Source organism: Artemia sp. Qi Xiang Cuo, chromosome 8 (genome assembly GCF_049724085.1).
Source record: "Artemia sp. Qi Xiang Cuo chromosome 8, ASM4972408v1, whole genome shotgun sequence".
NCBI classification, from domain to species: domain Eukaryota; kingdom Metazoa; phylum Arthropoda; class Branchiopoda; order Anostraca; family Artemiidae; genus Artemia; species Artemia sp. Qi Xiang Cuo.
In genome coordinates, this window is record NC_142801.1 from 11,342,552 (window position 1) to 11,361,266 (window position 18,715).

General features: G+C 34.3%; 2 protein-coding genes across 2 annotated transcripts in view; one reads left to right on the top strand and one right to left on the bottom strand.

Annotated features, from left to right (window-relative positions):
* The first annotated feature begins 1,378 nt into the window (after positions 1-1,378).
* Positions 1,379-8,977, top strand: LOC148949157 (uncharacterized). The gene is made up of 3 exons (XM_089092851.1): positions 1,379-1,445; positions 4,941-5,720; positions 8,015-8,977. The coding sequence occupies exons 1-3, from the start codon at positions 1,410-1,412 to the stop codon at positions 8,129-8,131; spliced, it is 933 nt and encodes a 310-aa protein (XP_088948977.1). The 5' UTR covers positions 1,379-1,409; the 3' UTR covers positions 8,132-8,977.
* Positions 8,978-12,181: 3,204 nt separating this feature from the next.
* mIF2 (mitochondrial translation initiation factor 2) overlaps positions 12,182-18,715 on the bottom strand; it is a 196,561-nt gene continuing 190,027 nt past the window's right edge. The window contains exons 17-18 of the mRNA XM_089093213.1: positions 17,883-18,012; positions 12,182-12,306 (exon numbers count right to left, since the gene is read on the bottom strand). Of these exons, the coding sequence (XP_088949339.1) occupies positions 12,264-12,306; positions 17,883-18,012 (173 nt within the window). The 3' untranslated portion in view covers positions 12,182-12,263. The remainder of the gene's footprint in view (positions 12,307-17,882; positions 18,013-18,715) is intronic.

Consider the following 18,715-nt stretch of genomic DNA (forward strand, 5'->3'; position numbering starts at 1 on the left):
TTCCAAGAAGGGAGAAACCACAGTTCAATTTGTACCCGCGCATTACCGTTTTAACTAATCTGTGCAATCTGTTTTGAATTAGGTGTTATAGGTGAGTTTGAAAGTAAGTGTAATGCTCCACTTCATCATTGCAGCTTTTAGCGTGGATTCTCACGCTCTGAGGCACTATCTGTCGCTATCAAATTGCTCATTGAAGCCGATACTTCTGTTTCTCCCCTGTTTCTTGGAGGACTTGATGTCTGCCCGGCCTTCAGCTCCCTTAGTAATGTGGCGACGTTTCTTCTTGCTGCTAAAAGGAGTTTAAATTGTGGATTCATTTAGGCTTTCTCTGATATGCACTCTCGCTCTCAAATCCGTCTGAAGATCTCTCTTCCACAATTTTAAGGAGCCGAGACCTTGAGATAGACGAACTCCTGTTTCACAAAGAGTCCAGCAAGGCCCGGTTTCCTCTCCCCGTCTTGTTTAACATAGATTTATAAAAAAAATAAAAAATTGTAACGATAAAAAACAAAACAAAAAATGTAACAGTGAAAGGCTCGGAGAAGTAACAACCCTGAGACAGCTGTAACTGCATGAAAAAACGAAAAAAATGTAACTGTAAAAAAACATAAATTGTAACGGTGAACAATAACGGTGAAAAAAAAAAAAAATGTAATGTTGAAAAGAAGCGAAGACAGTTCTATCCAGTGAAAGAAAGAAGATTAATATGGAAATATTACAGTCGACACCTCCACTCAGCCTTTCTCAGTGCAAAAATAGAAATAATAAGTAAACAAAACAGGGAAAAGTGCATAGCACAAAACGAAAAAAGAAAAATCTTAAAAACAAGCTCTAGAATAAAAAACTAAAATAAAAACAGGTACTAAATACAAGAAGCCCTTTTCAATTAACGGTAAAAGAGGCTTCTTTAATTTCAGTGTTGAAGTTGAGACACATATGTTGATTTACTAGGTAACGTAACCAATAACTGTGCTAGTAAGACTAAACCTTTCTTTTAAGTTTATGATAGCAGAGTGATAGAAGGCACTTTGATCAAACTTCAGACATTTGAAGAATCTTTACAGAAAGGAAAATCCGTCATGTGGGCGGCTCCATCAATCAAAAATTCATGTTTCACTTCTAATTTTCCTCTCGCCAAGCTTCCCCATTCATACAAGCAAATTGTTATTTTTCGAGTTAGATTCAGTTCTTACCTCCCAAAGCATCGGTGGAAATAGATCGATAGAGTAAGAACTCAGCCAATGAGAAGGCGTTTCTATTCGCCTGCTAAGGCCATGCTAGTTCATTCATACGCGTGGGAAGAATGGAATGACGTCAACGGTTAGCTTGTTACATTAGTTGGGAAAAACTCCAAAAATACTTAGTGTCTTGCTAAAGCTCAGCCCTTACGAATATTAGGAGTGGAATATATGTGGAATTCAGAAAAAAGTATAATGGCATTATTGGTAAGTATCATTTGATTCAACTTTTAAAGTTTTGATTCAAGACTTGTTGTTATTATCTATGATAGAACGTTTTTTGGTGCTATTTTTACTTTTTGCCCTAGATAATCTTCTCGTTGATTGAATGTGATTTTCGTTGTGATTCTGTGATTTTCGTTGCTTTAAATAGGTTTGACCAGCCATTCACGCAAACGACCGATAGATAAAAAGTGGAAATCTTCTAATTTAACATTCAAACCATTAAAATGAACAAATTTTAATTCCAAATTTTCTCGTCATAAAGGTTGTATTTGAGACTTAACTCTCAACCAACTGTGCTTAACTCTCACAAGAGAACCACCAAATATCTATTCTACCACGTGATAACTTTTTTTTTGGCAGTGGCGATAAGAAAGAATAATCCACATCGCTGAGAAAACACACAAAAATACCTAGGCGAGGAAAAAGTACATAAATAACATATCTATACTCTAAAAAAACAAAAAAACAATAAAAGCTATTCCATGCAGGTAGCTCCTATTTTCTCTAAGCAAAATATTAAAATAGCCGCCGTTTCCATTTTTTTTTACATTTTTCTAAAATTGAATAAAATTTTCTATGCAATTCAGTTACTTGAAATATTATATTTGAATATTATATTTAATAAACATAATATAATAAACTATAATAAAAAAGAATTATGATATATAAATTATAATAAAAAAATAATGTAATAAATATAATATAATAAATATAATAAATTATATTTAATGTTATATTGAATAAAAATATTATATTTGTCCACTTGATCTGGACGCTTCCCTAAAATAGAAGAGGTGAATAGAATTTGCTTTTCACCACGTCTGGGTTAACTTTCCACACTTTCACGATTTTATATCCTAATTATCGTAGAAATTTTAGATTCCAGGAGCTCTTTAGGTTACTAGCGTAAAACTCCTAGGTCTTTGCATTCTAATATTTGTCAGAAATGAGGCGTTTGAAAGAGCGGTTTCGTAAATTATATCTTTACTATGGTACTTAATTTGACCAATCAAATGTCAACTTTTCTCTTTTCTTTGACGTGTTTTAAAAAGTATAAATAGACAAAAAAAAATCTCCTGTTAAATATTTTGTCCCTAATAATGATTAGTGGCCCATATATCAGGATCACCTCTAGAATCTTGTGCTTAGAGTTTGAGTGCCCAAGTAATTTCACTTAGTCCCCAATGGACATACTCCAGATTCGTCTGCACACGTTTTAACTAGTCGAAGGGTTTTAAAATCAAAATCGTCTCTTCTAACTTTAAAATAAATACCGCAAGTGCCTTATCTGTATTCGATTTATCAATGAATTGGAGAATATGTCAAAATGACCCATAAGCCAAAGAAAAGAAGAAAACTTGCTGGATAACTAGTGTCTAGGGGAGGCGATAGGGAGAGACAACATATTTACCCCACTTCCCCTTAGATGTCAAGAAAATGACAAAAGTGTCCCTTTAAGACATTATGTGACACTTCTTAAACAAACTAAACACGTTCCTGATTCTTCTCCTCTTAAAAATGTTTTTTCTCCTTGCCCTCCAGAGACATCTACGAACAACTATTTTTCAGGAAGAAAAAGAGGCTTGAAAAAATATCTATCACATCTTGAGTTCATTTGGTGAGCAACACATGAAAAAAAAAACCGGAGAACCCAACATAAGGTAGTACAAAGGTCGCTATAAAATATTTGGCGGGTCCTGAATTTGAAAGAACCCTCAGAACCGACCAAATCCAAAGCAATCAGTTTCAAATGCCCATATACACAGTACAGGAGCAAAACTGAATTTCATTGCCGGGGGGGGGGGATTTTTCAAGCTCGACTGCATTAATTTACGAAGGAGTTACAGGAAAAAAATTCCAGGGTATTCCCTTGAACCTAGCACGCTCTACTGACTGGTTCAAGCGGTTTTGCCGTATCATATTTGCTTCTGGAGATGCTTAAAAATATCTGTTTTTCTTTTTCAAAACATAGTAAGCTACTGTTTTACTAACATTGGTAAAGGGCGTAGTTCTTATTCTATTTGGATTTTGTTTTACAGAATTTATTTAAGATTTTATTGTTTATTTAGTTTTTTTCTCTCTCTAACGCTTTTTTCTCTTTTTAGAGTTTTTTCTTTTCGTCGAATCTGTCAAAAAAGTTTATATCTCAATGTATCCTTTCTCCAGTCACATTAATAGTAGGAAATGAAGCTTTTTTGTCTCAAAATCATTAGCGTGTGAATGCAAAGTGCAAAATCAAAGAATTTCCTGCTTTTATACGTCTAGAGCGAATACTGCTTCACCTATAAGAAGCAGTATTCCCGAATAGAAATCTACTATATAAAATTCAACAGTTTAATATAAATGATACAAATAAAGAATCACTAAACGGTCCTCAGCTATAATATTTTGTTGTCTTTAAGCCTGAATTTCTCGCGGGAAAGTATGATACTTTTACATTATCAGTTTCATTTAAATCTTTATCGTTGTTTGATCGATGTAAACAAAGCCAGTAGAGACAAGCGTAAATTGATGGTAACGATTCTTTTTAACAAAAGATTGTTTTATTTTTAAAAAAAAGGTTCTTCGAAAGCAATATTAATAAACAAAATCATTAATTTATGGTAAACCTTCCAAATCGGACGAAAAGTGTTCGATCTGCAATAATATATTCTAAGGCATTTTCTCAATTTTAATATTAATATTATATTGCTGGCAATTCATGGCAGAACTAAGTTGATTGTGGTTAAAAAACTATTCATGCTGTTCCTCACACAATTCAGAGGTTAATTCTTTACTAACTTTTGTGAAGAGCTCACTTCCATTAGTCTTTTCTTATGACCCGCCCCCCCCCCCCCAGTCAAGGACGTTCTGCTTTCGTTTGGCCCGAGGTCGATTTCCAGAAAGTACAGTTTTTAACAAGCTGTCATCTTCCATCGGAAAAGACCAATTTCTTGAATTTTCCGAATCACAGTTAGCACTGATACCATGAATAAACCAATTTTTTCAATATCAAAAAGACTTGAAATCATAGCCCACAAAACAAAAAGACCTATATCATGTTTTCATACTTTCATAGCAGAGTGCATTTCATAAAGTGCATATGCCACCATGGACGCAGAAAAAATACACACCACTTCAGATCATGATTGGTCACCCGTACCTCCATGAAGTACATACCTACATGACGTATATACATATGGAGTAGTGATCATGGTGATCATGGTCACCGTAGTGATCATGTCGTATATGATCACCGTCATACCTCCATGACGTCTTTGCCGACCTACACATGCCTCTGCAGACAAAGACGTACATGGAATAAAAACGCATTTTCTGATTGAAGTCGTTCTCCCCTGTTTCATATGAAAGAAACATGCCTTTTTAGATGTAGAGGTTTATTTTCTTTGAATTGTGCTTTGGCAGGGGATTTTTATTCATGCTAATATTAATGAAGTCACCAGAGTTTTGGGTGTTAATATATTCTTTACTTTTTAGGTCATAGTAGCAGCTTGGCTTATTTGCAGCGTGGAAGCTTACCCAACAAGCTACCGAGACATTATTGATACACCGGACAATCAATTGCTACATCCTTCACACAAAGAACTTAAGGAATTTTTTGATTTCCTACAGCACTTAAATACACAAGAACTAAAAGGTAATCTTGAAAGTACACAAGAAACGCGATATCCATCTCAGGAAGACGACGAAGAGGAAATCTATGATGAAACTGAAAGTGACATCGACGAGTCAGAATATTTTGATTACCCACGATACGTTCAATACATGCCGGTAAAGAAAAATCAACTTACAGCAACTTACGATGAATACGATGATGAAGAAGAAACATTTCCCAATAATTATTATAGTGACAGGGAATTGAGACCAACCAACTGGGAATCAAGACGTCATCCTGATGCACTGCGAGAGCTTGAAGCCCTTCTCAACGACAAACGACACAACAGCGATGATAATGTCCGTCAACTCCATTCACTCCTTAACGCCAAGTCAAAACGCAATGTGCAAACTGAGTCAACAATCACTGCAGCTTCAGCAAAACAAAACCAATCAAGCAACGCCATTATCATAACTGTTTATGAGAACGAACAAGCAGCGAGTGAGAAGGCAGCCGTATCCAAAAATGGTCAAAAAGAGATGGTTCTACTTCGTCCAGCGACACCAAGACGAAAACAAGAAATATTTGCACAGTTACATCGAGGGCCTGATGTAGTCCAAATTGATGAAAAAGAAGAATCAAGAGAAGAGCCAAGTTCTTTCGTACGTATTTTAATAGCAGTATTAAGCCTTGGGTTGAGAGGATGCTCTTTTTCTAATTTGAAAGGAAAATAACTTAATATAATGAGTTTTTAAATATCTGTTGTATAAAAGCCACCATTTCACCTCCGCTATCTAACTGGCTTTTTTTATATCATCAGTTATTAGTAAATAATCGTCAGCCATTGGCAGATTCTTTGGGTTTTCCCTGGTTGCCAGTAGATGACTTAGACCTACTGAGTTTTACTTTGGGGCAATTCAAAATCAGATGGCATTATTGTTTTTACAAAAACTGTAAGTTTTCAAGAACTCCAGTGCCTACCCTTCCCAATGAAGCAGTGTCTTAGGAATTTAGTCGACTGTGATTCAACCTATCTGTGTTTAAAGCCACACTTTCAGGTGCTGGTAACTGGTACATTATCCTATTTGAAAATAAAAATTGAGAAAAATAAATTTTCAGTAAAAAATGCCAGTGGAAAGGAATTTTGACAAGAATAGACACAGAATCTCAGTATGTGATTAAAATTGGCCCGTGTTTTTAGCACTAGCGTAGTATCACTCATTGGTATTGGTCAAAGACGACTTGGCTTGAAAAAATAAAAAAAACTGTACCATACTTTTTGAGCTTATACTGCACAAAATGTTCACATATACACACAAATACACAAAATGTTCACCAAATGTTCCTGATGTTACCAATGACACGTGATTGATATCACCAGGCTAAACCAACCCATAAGAAAAAACTAAAGTGAGTTTTTAGTCGTGGCTTAGAAGGTGATTGTCAAGATCTAAAAAAAATATTACATAACTGAGAATAACATTTAACCCGGGTTCAATAGTAACCGAAACTCTAAAAAACAGGAATTTTGATACCAGTAGATACATCAAAAGAATCAGATTTTTATGCTGATTTCAAATATATAAGTTTCATCAAGTTTAGTGTTTCATCAAGTTTCATTAAGTTTAACCATCAAAAGTTACGAGCCTGAAAAAATTTGCCTTATTTTCGAAAAAAGGGGAAACACCCCCTAAAAATGACAGAATCTTAATGAAAATCAAACGGTGATATTCAGCGTAACAGAAAACCCTACTGTTGATGTTTCAAGCTCCTATCTACAAAATTCTGGAATTTTGTATTTCACTGAGTTGAGATACATTTAATTCTAGAAGAACCCAAAAAGTAAAAACCGCTTCCTTTATTTATGTTTAATCAAATATAGACACTAAAAAGGTAATATCTTCCCTGACTATAAGGCAACCAATAGAGGCAAATTGTTGTACGACAGGCATAAAACAGAAACGTAAAATACATAACGCGTACTACCTTGCGAGGATCTGAAGCATCAAAGAGATATACTCGTATCAGTTACCCGTCACCCAAGAGTCCGCTACCCGTTATAGGAGTGATCGACATTACTAATTATATCATAAAACAATAAGATAACAACAATAACATTTTAGCTAAAAGGTAAAACCCTTACAAAAATAAAGCACCCCATACTCGGAGAATGTTCTATTTAGTTTAACTATATATAGAAAACCAAAATAAAATAAAAACAAGGAGAGAAATTACCATATGTTATAAAATACAAAACTTCCATATATTTAATTATAACACTTGAATAATAAAGATGTTTTGCAAGTCTCAAGAGAAATACAAGCTTGTGTTATCAAGTTGTTATTACGCAATAACAGGATTGAAGATTACTCGGGACGAAGAGCCTCACTTTGGAAAATCTTAAAAAAAAAACTGAGGTAGGGTGGAGTACCGACAAAGGATATAACAACGTAATAATACCAACTTAGTCGCTATTCCCACCTATTTTTCTCTTGTGAACCCTTTGTGAAGGTTGTTTGTCAAGGCCGTACCCAGGATTTTTTTCGAGGGGTTGGGTTACACAAAAAAAACCCTCAAAAACGCATACAACATTTGTTTATATTTATCTTTGTTTTGTTTTTACGAGTAAAAAACATTTCGGGAGGGGTTCAATCCCCCCTTGACCCCCCTCTGGGTACGGCCTTGTTGCTTTCTTTTCATGTAGGCTATACCTGTTCATTAAAATAAAATGCAAAACGTCACCAATTGTTTAAGGTTTTCACGGTTTTATAGAAATAGATAAAACAAAATGAAAGAGACGAAATTAAAGCAGGGACCTATTGCATGGTGTCAGAAACAAACAAACGAAACGATCACTCCTATCTTCCCTACGCAATTCCTTGCCCAATACAAAACACCTAGAGACTGCTCAAATTATTATCTTTTCGAAAGAAAGAATAAAGGCTTTCTCTTTTAGGAAAGCACGAACGAAGAGCTCTTCAATGAAATTGGATTTCCTGGCCGCCTGAAGAAACGATTTGTGACGTCAACAGACTCTCTGATGAATGAACTCCACGGACTCAAACACGAATGAACTTTGAGAGGGATATTCTACTGGCTATTCATGCTGATGAGCTTAAGATACATGGTTCTAAATCATCTATATTGTTCTCAAGGAAATACATCCCGGTGTAAATAATGAATGCAGATAACGAAGTATTAATATCAAAACACAACTTCAATACAGTTATGCAGACAATGTCTACCCCCCCCCCCCAACTTTTCCCCAGGTTATAAAACTGAATGATGCAAGCAAAATTTAGAAATGAAAGAAGTAGTAGTTTTTAAAATTTTTAAATATTCATGGGACAAGATTAGCAAAACAGACCCCCCCCCCATATGAAATGCCTTCTTTAAACAATTTGTAAAACAGAATAACAAAATATAACATATTTATTCCAAACGTCCTTTCAGTCTGGTACCCCACAATTTCAGAATTTGCCAAAATTGGCTTTAACATTTCTAACATGATTTGTTTTTGGATGCAGCACTTTTTTCTCGTTTGCTTCTCGGGGAAAACTTGTTTCTCGGAAAAAAAAAAAAGAAAAAGAAAAAGCGACACATAGTTCTGACAAAGGGAGTAAACCATGTACAAAAAAGCTCAGCAGGATGAATGCCTATATAATCTTACTTTCCTATTATCGCCTTATTCTGTGATTATTATTTATATGGAGGGACAATCTTGTAGAGGAAGAAGATGAAAAGGAGGGATAAGTGTATTTTTTAATCATATCTATTAATTGTGATATTATCTGCATACCTTATTTTTCTGATTGCACGAATATATTATGCAGCAGTAAATTATAAGGTTGATCAAATTGGTCTTTAGTGTACATTTGTACATATGTATATAAGGAAGATTTTCTTGAAATAAAATCGTTTTCAGCCATAAACAATGGAAAATTAGACATAAGCTGTACACAGTCACTGTTCTTGTTCAAAAGGTGTTAAGTGACATGTTTTGCAATGCTTGGCTCAACCTCTGAAATTTGGCAGGTTCTACCAACTTCTCTTCCCTATTTTTCTCCAATATTATTTGGCCCTGAAGATCTAAATAAGTTACAACTTTTTCCGAAATTTGGTTAACCCTTTTTTTCATTTCACTGAATAATTTTTTTTCAGTAAATTCATTTGAATTTTTTTCAGTAAAGTACAAATTATATTCTAGCTTTTAGAAAGCATAGGGTTTAGAATCCTACTCAGATTAATTTCTGCTCGTTTCGAGTTTGACTTATTTCAATTTCTGTTTCTTTTGTGTTTCATTTATTTAAATACATTCTGAGACCACACTGGCTATACATGACAAATGAAACTCAGAGAGGAAAGAAAATAACAAAAAAAATAAAATCAAAAAAGGTGAAAAAACGAGGATTTTGTCAGCCAGTGGCGAACTATGAATAAGAAGAAATAAGCAAATATTTAGACAAGGACCTCCGTCTTTCCTTACTTAAGAAGGCATTATACATATTATTTCCGTTCAAAGTAGTCCTTTCATGAAACTCAGAGGAAATAAAATAACAAAAAGAGAAATAAAATCAAAAAAGGTGAAAAAACGAGGATTTTGTCAGCCAGTGGCGAACTATGAAGAAGAAGAAATAAGCAAATATTTCGACAAGGACCTCCGTCTTTCCTTACTTAAGAAGGCATTATACATATTATTTCCGTTCAAAGTAGTCCTTTCATTAAACTCAGAGGAAAGAAAATAACAAAAAGAGAAATAAAATCAAAAAAGGTGAAAAAACGAGGATTTTGTCAGCCAGTGGCGAACTATGAAGAAGAAGAAATAAGCAAATATTTCGACAAGGACCTCCGTCTTTCCTTACTTAAGAAGGCATTATACATATTATTTCCGTTCAAAGTAGTCCGACGAAGTGCAATTTTTGCCGCAAAACATCAACTTTGGCCTAAATAGGTAAAAAAGCTATAGAATACGAATTCTGAGATAGCGAATCGATTCATGACAAGCTAAAACTCTCGACTGCAGGTTCTCATTCCCCATCTCAAAAACCGATGAAAATGAAATTTTAGAGTTGGTGGCAACACTGTCGTCTTGCAATCTTTATTATTGTTTTTTCTGAAGGGTGATTGAATTGAATAAAAGGTTTAAGATTATCATGAAGGCGAGTCACTTGAAACATTGGGTGTCTTCCCCAAGGCTTTGGGTATAGGGAAGGTCTCGCATCTTTAACGCATTCTAATGCGTCTTTAGATCCAAGCCACATTATAGACACACCTGAGCATAAAATCAGCGTCACACAAGGGTACAGGACCAACAATGTATCCCGTTCGTAAGTTGGTGAGTTGAGCAATTTGAACTTTAAAGGGTAAACTTTATGATTGACAAATGATAGTGAGGATTTAAGCCACAATCTTTTGAAATCAGAAGAACGGTAACTTTGAACAGCTTCTTTCCTATCTGTATGATAAATCTAGAACAAGATAAAAAAAAAGATAGTATCAGCAGACAATAGTAAACAATAAGTAGAATAATATGGAAATTTTTTATATAACGCAGTGGAACGCAACTTTAACTGAATATTTCGACCCTATATCCAAGGGCCGTCCTCAGCAAAAAAAAAATGAAAAAAAATGAAAAACCAATATAAAAGAAACTCGCATTAAAATTCAATCGTTAAAACTAAAAAAAAAAAAAATTCAAAACAGCCCAAGCATCATTACTTCAAGGAAGTTCAACCAGGACCTAAATGAAATATTCATTTAAAGTTGCGTTCCACTGTCTTATATAAAAAGAAATTCCCTATTGTTCTACTTATTGTTTATGATGGAAAGGTGGTGTGGTCTTCGTCGCTATTTACGTAGACAATAGTAGGGTAGAATTAGTGTTGGTACAGGCTTTTCGAATCAATTTCTATTTTTATGCTTCTATAGCATAAGTTTGAAACTAAATCCGGGGAAAACTACACACCATTCATAAATCTTGTTTTTTTATCGACATGGGTGACACAAAACATTCGAAAATATATTTTAAAGTAAGTCTCCACAATAGAAAAACGGGCAAAACAAATAGGTGGAAAATCAAAAACATTAACTATCTTCAACATCAATTGACATATTTAATGTCAATTGACTATAATGTTAATTGACGTTATGTTTACACATAACGACTAAATCAGCTACCTAAGCATGGCCAGTTCAGAGAAACAGGGTCTAAGGTCCAATTTAGTAAATAAAAAATCATGCAAAACAATCTTCACTACTAATATAACTCAAAATAGGAAAGCCCCCTCCCCCTTCCCCCGAAAGATAAAATAATTTGGAATGAGCGTAAAAGAAATGCATTATTTTGGAAACAAAAAAAAAATTCAGCGGAAATCGATCCCCAGGTTCGTATTGCCACTGCGCCACCAGAGAGCAGGAAAGCTCTGGACACTTTTAGGCCAGGCATATGCACAGGAACTTATTTTGAGCAGATAAAATGAAAGTTATAGATAAATATGGACTGCACCGTAAAAGAAACGAAAGACACAGCACCGTAAAATAAAGCACTGTTAAACAAAGTAATAAGCATTTGGCAACCTCTAGACCAATAGGAAAAATGTATAACCAATAGGGTTTAATTGAGAAAATTAGATAGAAACTATAGATAAATATGGGCTAAACCATGAGAAAAATACAAGGTATTTGTAAAATAAAGCACAGTAAAACAAAGTAAAAGACATAAGGGAAGCTCTAGATACACTGGCTAGCATCTAGACACTTTTAGGTCAGGAATTAATCTTGAACCAATTATAAAGAAATTACAGATAAATATGCTGAAACAATTTGAGGGGGCGGAGGGCCCGAGCCCTTCCCCCCTGCAATTAAGCACAGATAAGCAGGATTTTACTTGCAAAAAGTATTCTGATCCGTTATTTAATGGCTTAATAAAGAATCTTTATGAAAAGGAATTAAAAGAATCTCATTCTTTTCTCTTCGTTCTCAATCACGTTCCTCTTCTTTTTTTGTCATTTTAGACCCTGAGCCGCAGCTGGGCATTCTTAATGTATGAAGAACACAGGGAAATAAATTCTTGCTTATATAAAAATGGACTATATCACCTTTAAAACGAAATGAACGCATAACATAATTTTGGTAATTGACGTTTATTTATGACAAGAATCTATAAAGAATTAACTCTTTGAACCATTCATAAAAAATTTGAAAAACTAAAAGCCGGGATCCCAATCAACTTTTTGAGGAACTTTAACCCTGAAAAAGAAGAAAAAATTATAATAACATGGGAAAATAAAGGACAAAGACATCCATGCAAGACTGGCTTTATACACTAAAAAGTACTAGCAAAACGTTCCTTTGACGTACACATAAAATTCGAAGAATAAGAAGCCTTGAGGAAATCAAGTCTAAAAAGGAAGAAACGGCAATATAAACGAGAAAAAAAAGGACAAAGACACCCTTGTAAGACTTGCCTTATGCTCTAAAAATTAACTAGCAAAACATTCCTTTGACGTACACGTAAAATTCGAAGAATAAGAAGCCTTGGGGAACCCAAATCTAAAAAGGAAGAAACGGCAATATAAACGAGAAAAAAAAGGACAAAGACACCCTTGTAAGACTTGCCTTATGCTCTAAAAATTAACTAGCAAAACGTTCCTTTGACGTACAAGTAAAATTCGAAGAATAAGAAGCCTTGAGGAACACAAGTCTAAAAAGGAAGAAAAGGCAATATAAACGAGAAAAAAAGGACAAAGACACCCTTGTAAGACTTGCCTTATGCTCTAAAAATTAACTAGCAAAACGTTCCTTTGACGTACACGTAAAATTCGAAGAATAAGAAGCCTTGAGGAACTCAAGTCTAAAAAGGAAGAAACAGCAATATAAACGAGAAAAAAAGGACAAAGACACCCTTGTAAGACTTGCCTTATGCTCTAAAAATTAACTAGCAAAACGTTCCTTTGACGTACACGTAAAATTCGAAGAATATGAAGACTTGAGGAACTCAAGTCTAAAAAGGAAGAAAAGGCAATATAAACGAGAAAACAAGGACAAAGACACCCTTGTAAGACTGGATCTATACACTAGAAGGTACTAGCAAAATGTTCCTTTGACGTACACGTAAAATTCGAAGAACAAGAAGCCTTGAGGAACTCAAGTCTAAAAAGGAAGAAACAGCAATATAAACGAGAAAACAAGGACAAAGACACCCTTGTAAGACTTGCCTTATGCTCTAAAAATTAACTAGCAAAACGTTCCTTTGACTTACACGTAAAATTCGAAGAATAAGAAGCCTTGAGGAACTCAAATCTGAAAAGGAAGAAAATGCAATATAAACGAGAAAAAAGGACAAAGGCACCCTTGTAAGACCGGCCTTATGCTCCAAAAATTAACTAGCAAAACGTTCCTTTGATGTTCATATAAAATCAAGAATTAGAATTCAAGATTCCAATTAACCATTTGAGGAGCTTTAACTCCGAAAAAGACGATAATAACGAGGGAAAAACAAAGAAAAACACACCCTTTCAAAACTTAGGCACTAAAAGGAAATTTAACCTTTTGAGGAAATTTAACCCAATAAAAAATGCAATAAAAACAAGGAAAAAACAAAGGACAAAGACACCCTTGTAAAATTAGCCCTATGTTCTAAAGGTTACTAGCAAAACGGTCCTTTGATGTTCATAGAATTTTTAAGAATGAGATTCCAGGAATCTGAACAACCTTTAGAGGAACTTAAACCAACAAAAGAAGACGATAAAAACAAGGAAAAAACAAAGGACAAAGACACCCTTGTAAAATTAGCCCTATGTTCTAAAGGTTACTAGCAAAACGGTCCTTTGATGTTCATAGAATTTTTAAGAATGAGATTCCAGGAATCTGAACAACCTTTAGAGGAACTTAAACCAACAAAAGAAGACGATAAAAACAAGGAAAAACAAAGGAGAAATACACCCTTGTAAGGCTGGTCTTATGCTTTGAAAATTACTAGCAAAATGTTCCTTTAATGTTCATATAAAAAAATCAAGAATTAGAATCCAAGATCACAATTAACTGTTTGAGGAGCTCCCTTGCAAACAAAGGAAAACACACCCTTGCAAAACTTATGCACTAAAAGGTACTAGCAAAACGATCCTTTGACTTTCATAAAAATTTTAAGAATGAGAATCCAGGAACCTAAACAACATTTGAGGAACTTTAACCCAATAAAAAATGCGATAAAAACAAAGCGAAAACAAAGGACAAAGACACCCTTGTAAAACTGGCCTTATGCTCTAAAAATTATTAGCAAAACGTTCCTTTGACGTTCATAAAAAAAAAAAAATATCAAGAATTATAATCCAAAGTAACAAGTTGAGGAACGTTAACCCTCTAAAAGAAGACAATAAAAACACGGGAAAAACAAAGGACAAATACACCCTTTTAAGACTGGCCTTATGCTCTAAAAAATACTAGAAAAACGTTCCTTTGACGTTCATATAAAAAAAATTAAGAATTAGAATCCAAGATCCCAATGAACTATTTGAGGAACTTTAACCCTATAAAAGAAGACGATACAAACAAGGAAAAAAAAAGGACAAAAACACTTTTGTAAGACTAGCCTTATGCTCTAAAAATTACTAGCAAAACGTTCCCTTGACGTTCATTAAAAAAAAAAAATCAAGAATAAGAATGCAAGATCCCAATTAACTATTTGAGGAACTTTAACTCTAAAAAAGACGATAAAAATGAGAAAAAAAACAAAACAAAAGAAAACACAGCCAAGCAAAACTTATGCACTAAAAGGTACTAGCAAAACGGTCATTTGACAGTCATAAAATTTTAAAGAATTAGAATCCAGGATCCTAATAAACATTTTGAGGAGCTTTAACCCTGTAAAAGCAAGACCATAAAAACAGGGGAAAAACAAAGGGCAAAGAGACCCATAAGAGACTGTCCTTATGGACTAAAAGATACAAACAAAACGTTCCTTTGACGTTGATAAAAATTTGAAGAAATAGAAGCTAGGATCCCAATCAACTTTTAATCGTTAAAAACGATTAAGACAAGGGACAAAGATACCTCCATATAAGGTTACCCTTGTAAAAAAAAAAGATATCTACAAAATGTTCCCTTGATTTTTATTCCTGAGATAATTCAGCAAGACGTAATTGTATAATATTCCTAATTCCTAATTTCGATCACCCATCTGAATAAGCAGTTTAGCCCACGTCTCCAGTCACGGCAAAACCTGTTACTGGCTCATCCGCAGCCTCATGGTTGTCTATCATATTCTACCATTTTTATTTATTTCTGAAAGATGATAGGAGTGTGTATAGCCTCAAACTTGCAGAAATTTTGGAACGGTGTAGCCAATGCTTGGACAAAACGGGTTGCACATGAACTCTTCTGGTGGGATGCCTCAATAACAGGAAACTGACGAAGAGGCCACCTCATTGGCAATGCTCACAGTTGGTTGTATTCTTCAAAATCACATTGTTGTATAGTCTACTATACACCATGACTATTGAATGTTCACTTAATTTCTATCTGTCGACTCAAAATATTATCTACATAATATACAAGGTATTATTGAACTTAAATCTAGTAAGATCTTGAAATTACTTTATATAGATAAGTTCACATTACCTATTCTGTATAAAGCTTGATATATTTTATATATACAGCTTACAATACATTCGGTAGATTTCAATCTGGTTCGAAGTATTATTTACATCATGTACAAAGTATAATATTCATATCTTACATAACGATAATTTATTCTAAAAATTGGCATAGTAATATTTTCTGGTGTGAAAAAACAATCTAGATAGGTCACGACTTCGGAAAAATTCGTCCCCCCCCCAGCCCGCTTAATCCGGATTGCATTTGATCCCCTATTTCTATAAAATTCTGATGAAGCGATTGTTTGATTTCAATAAGTCAATTGAACTTTACAAGCTGACAGAACAGGTCAATTGAACTTCGAGTGATCTTAGCAAGATATTCAACTAAACACATTGCTATTACGGACTGCAATTTTAATAGAGTAAGTTCGTTTTTCCTGCGTATTTTTCAAGGTAATTCATTCACGAATTGCCTAGGCAAAGAATAAACTGTGTGTCAATACAACTAAATCTAGAAAAATTACATGATAACATTTTTCTTGTGTGAATCAGGGCCCGGGGGATTCTGTTTCCGCGGGGGAGGGGGATATACATCGGACACCATTTTTATGTCTAAAATTCGCTTCAAAGAGCAAAGCTCAGTCACTTAGTAATTGGAGTCAAATCTAGTAAAATCTTGAAATTACCTTATATAGGTAACTTCATATACCCTATTCTATATATATATGGAAATATTCTATATTTACAGATCGATTACTGAATATTCGGTAGAATTCTATCTGTCCGCTCAAAATATTATCTACATCACGTACAGGTATCACATTTATATCAAATTTAAATCTAGTAAAATCTTAAATTTACCTTATATAGGTAATTTCATATCACCTATTTTATATACAACTGGATACATTCTATGTAAAAAGCCTGATTTTTGAATATTCGGTAGATTTCCATCTGCCAGCTCAAATATTACCGACATCATACACAGGCATGACATGTATATTGAAGTTAAACATAGTAAAATCTTGAAATTACCTTGCATAGCCTTATATGAGAAAAATTGCAATTGTAGTGTTTGCCAAAAATTTTAAATTAACTCTTAAATATAAAAAGTTAAAGAATTTTTAAATCTTAAGAGGTGTATGTTAAATGTATTTTATTTAATACGTAATATTTTATTTAATATAAATTTAATTTAATGTAAAATGTTTATACCAAATATAAATATAAGACCAAATACAAGGACTTACTGAACTAGATCTTAAAAGCTTAACTCCAGAATAACTGAAGACCTATTTTTACTAAGAAAATGTAAATAATAAGGGGTTAAACCCAAATTCTAATAGGATCATACCTCAAGTAAATGATGTTGATAGAGAGTTTCCCAATTCACAATTGGAGCAACCAACACAGTTAGGGCTACCAATATACAGTTGGAGCTAGCAACTCACAGTTACAGCTACCAACCCACAGTTGAAGCTACCGCGCCATAGCTGGTACTACAGTTGGAGTTACCGCGCCAAATTTGACGGGACTTTAAGAGATTATTTTAATATCCAAAGATTCCAGATTTAAACTGTAAATTAAGCCAGTAGCACAAAAGAGACATAAGACGAAAACAATGATGACTTAAGCCCCTCAATGACCCCTCTCTAAAAAAAAAACCCAGAAAGTATAGTCATTACATTTTGATGTTTTTATAAATATAAAACATTTTCTAGCCACGAGTTATACGACGGCCTTTATTACTCTAAACTTCAGGTTTATTTCAATCCCAAAGATAACCAAACATAACTTTATGCATTTTATATAAAATTGAAGCAATATTTTTCAGGTATATGTATACCTATAATCATTACAGATATTGCTAATACTACCAATAATTCTTTGCAGTACCAAGCCTTGCGAGGGTACTAGCTGAGCATACCCCTCCTCCGCATCAGTCTATCTAGATCTTCGATCTTCAATTTCTCCAATAACACCCCTTATGGCCTCTCCTTATGGCAATTTCCCAACCCATTCGAGAATGTCCTACTATTTGTTCAACTCCTGGTGGAATGCCAAAAGCATGATTTTTGGAACCCTATTATCCCTTAAAAATGACCTAAATATCTTATGGACAACATCCATGGACAACAAAGTCATAAAAAAAAGAAAAAAAAGGAAAAAAAAATTCTATGAGGGTTACATTAATAGGGTTAACAGAAAACTGATAAAGGCAATACTCACAGTTGATAGCATTCTAAGACATCACCATGCTGGACCCGAACTTGAGTGTCAGATAATCTCAAACCACAATCTACATCTTTTTTTATCTGATCAACTTCATTCTTCAAGTGACGCATCGAAGTTAATTTTCCTACAATTTAACATAGAAACAATCTCAACCATCTATTCAAATCAAAGCACATCCAATGTAGCATTCCTCTCCTCTCCCCTAGGGCGTCCAGCTCCTACCTTATCGCGAGTTATTTAGTAGGTTAATTCATAAAGTTGGGTCATTGCACATTGGAATAAGAACCACGTACGACCTAAGGCTTCAGTCTTTAGTCTTGACTTGTGACGACAAAGTACCCAAATGCCAGCATTTTTATAGCAGGAGACGCAACGAACTAAGTCTTAACTATCTCTGCCAAGATCAGAAGCTTAAGCAAATTGTTGATTTCCCTACTACAAAAGGTGGAACCAGTTTGGAAGTTATTTACACCAACCTTTTACAATACTTCAACTATCCCCCCCCCCTCAGTGGTAGCTATCATTTCATGCTACAATTGAATCCACTGCTGGTTTAAAAAAAAATTACTCAGACTAAGTATCCAAATGCCGGCATCCTCATAGCAGGAGACGCGAACGAACTAAGTCTTAATTATCTGTGCAATGATCAGAAGCTTAAGCAAATTGTTGATGTCCCTACTACATAAGGTGGTACCAGTTTGGATGTTATTTGCACCAACCTTAAAACCTACAATCTTCCAACTACCCTTCCCCCCCCCCCCCCTCGGTGATAGCTATCATTTCATGCTACATCTGAAACCATTGCTAGTTTTCAAAACAAATTACTC

Bases quoted from the DNA above. Each gene is read 5' to 3' on its own strand.
- LOC148949157 (XM_089092851.1), top strand. From the start codon at position 1,410: ATGTGGAATTCAGAAAAAAGTATAATGGCATTATTG. The intron at 1,446-4,940 runs GTAAGTATCATT...TTTACTTTTTAG, and splicing joins AAAGTATAATGGCATTATTG to GTCATAGTAGCAGCTTGGCT. The intron at 5,721-8,014 runs GTACGTATTTTA...TTTCTCTTTTAG, and splicing joins GAGAAGAGCCAAGTTCTTTC to GAAAGCACGAACGAAGAGCT.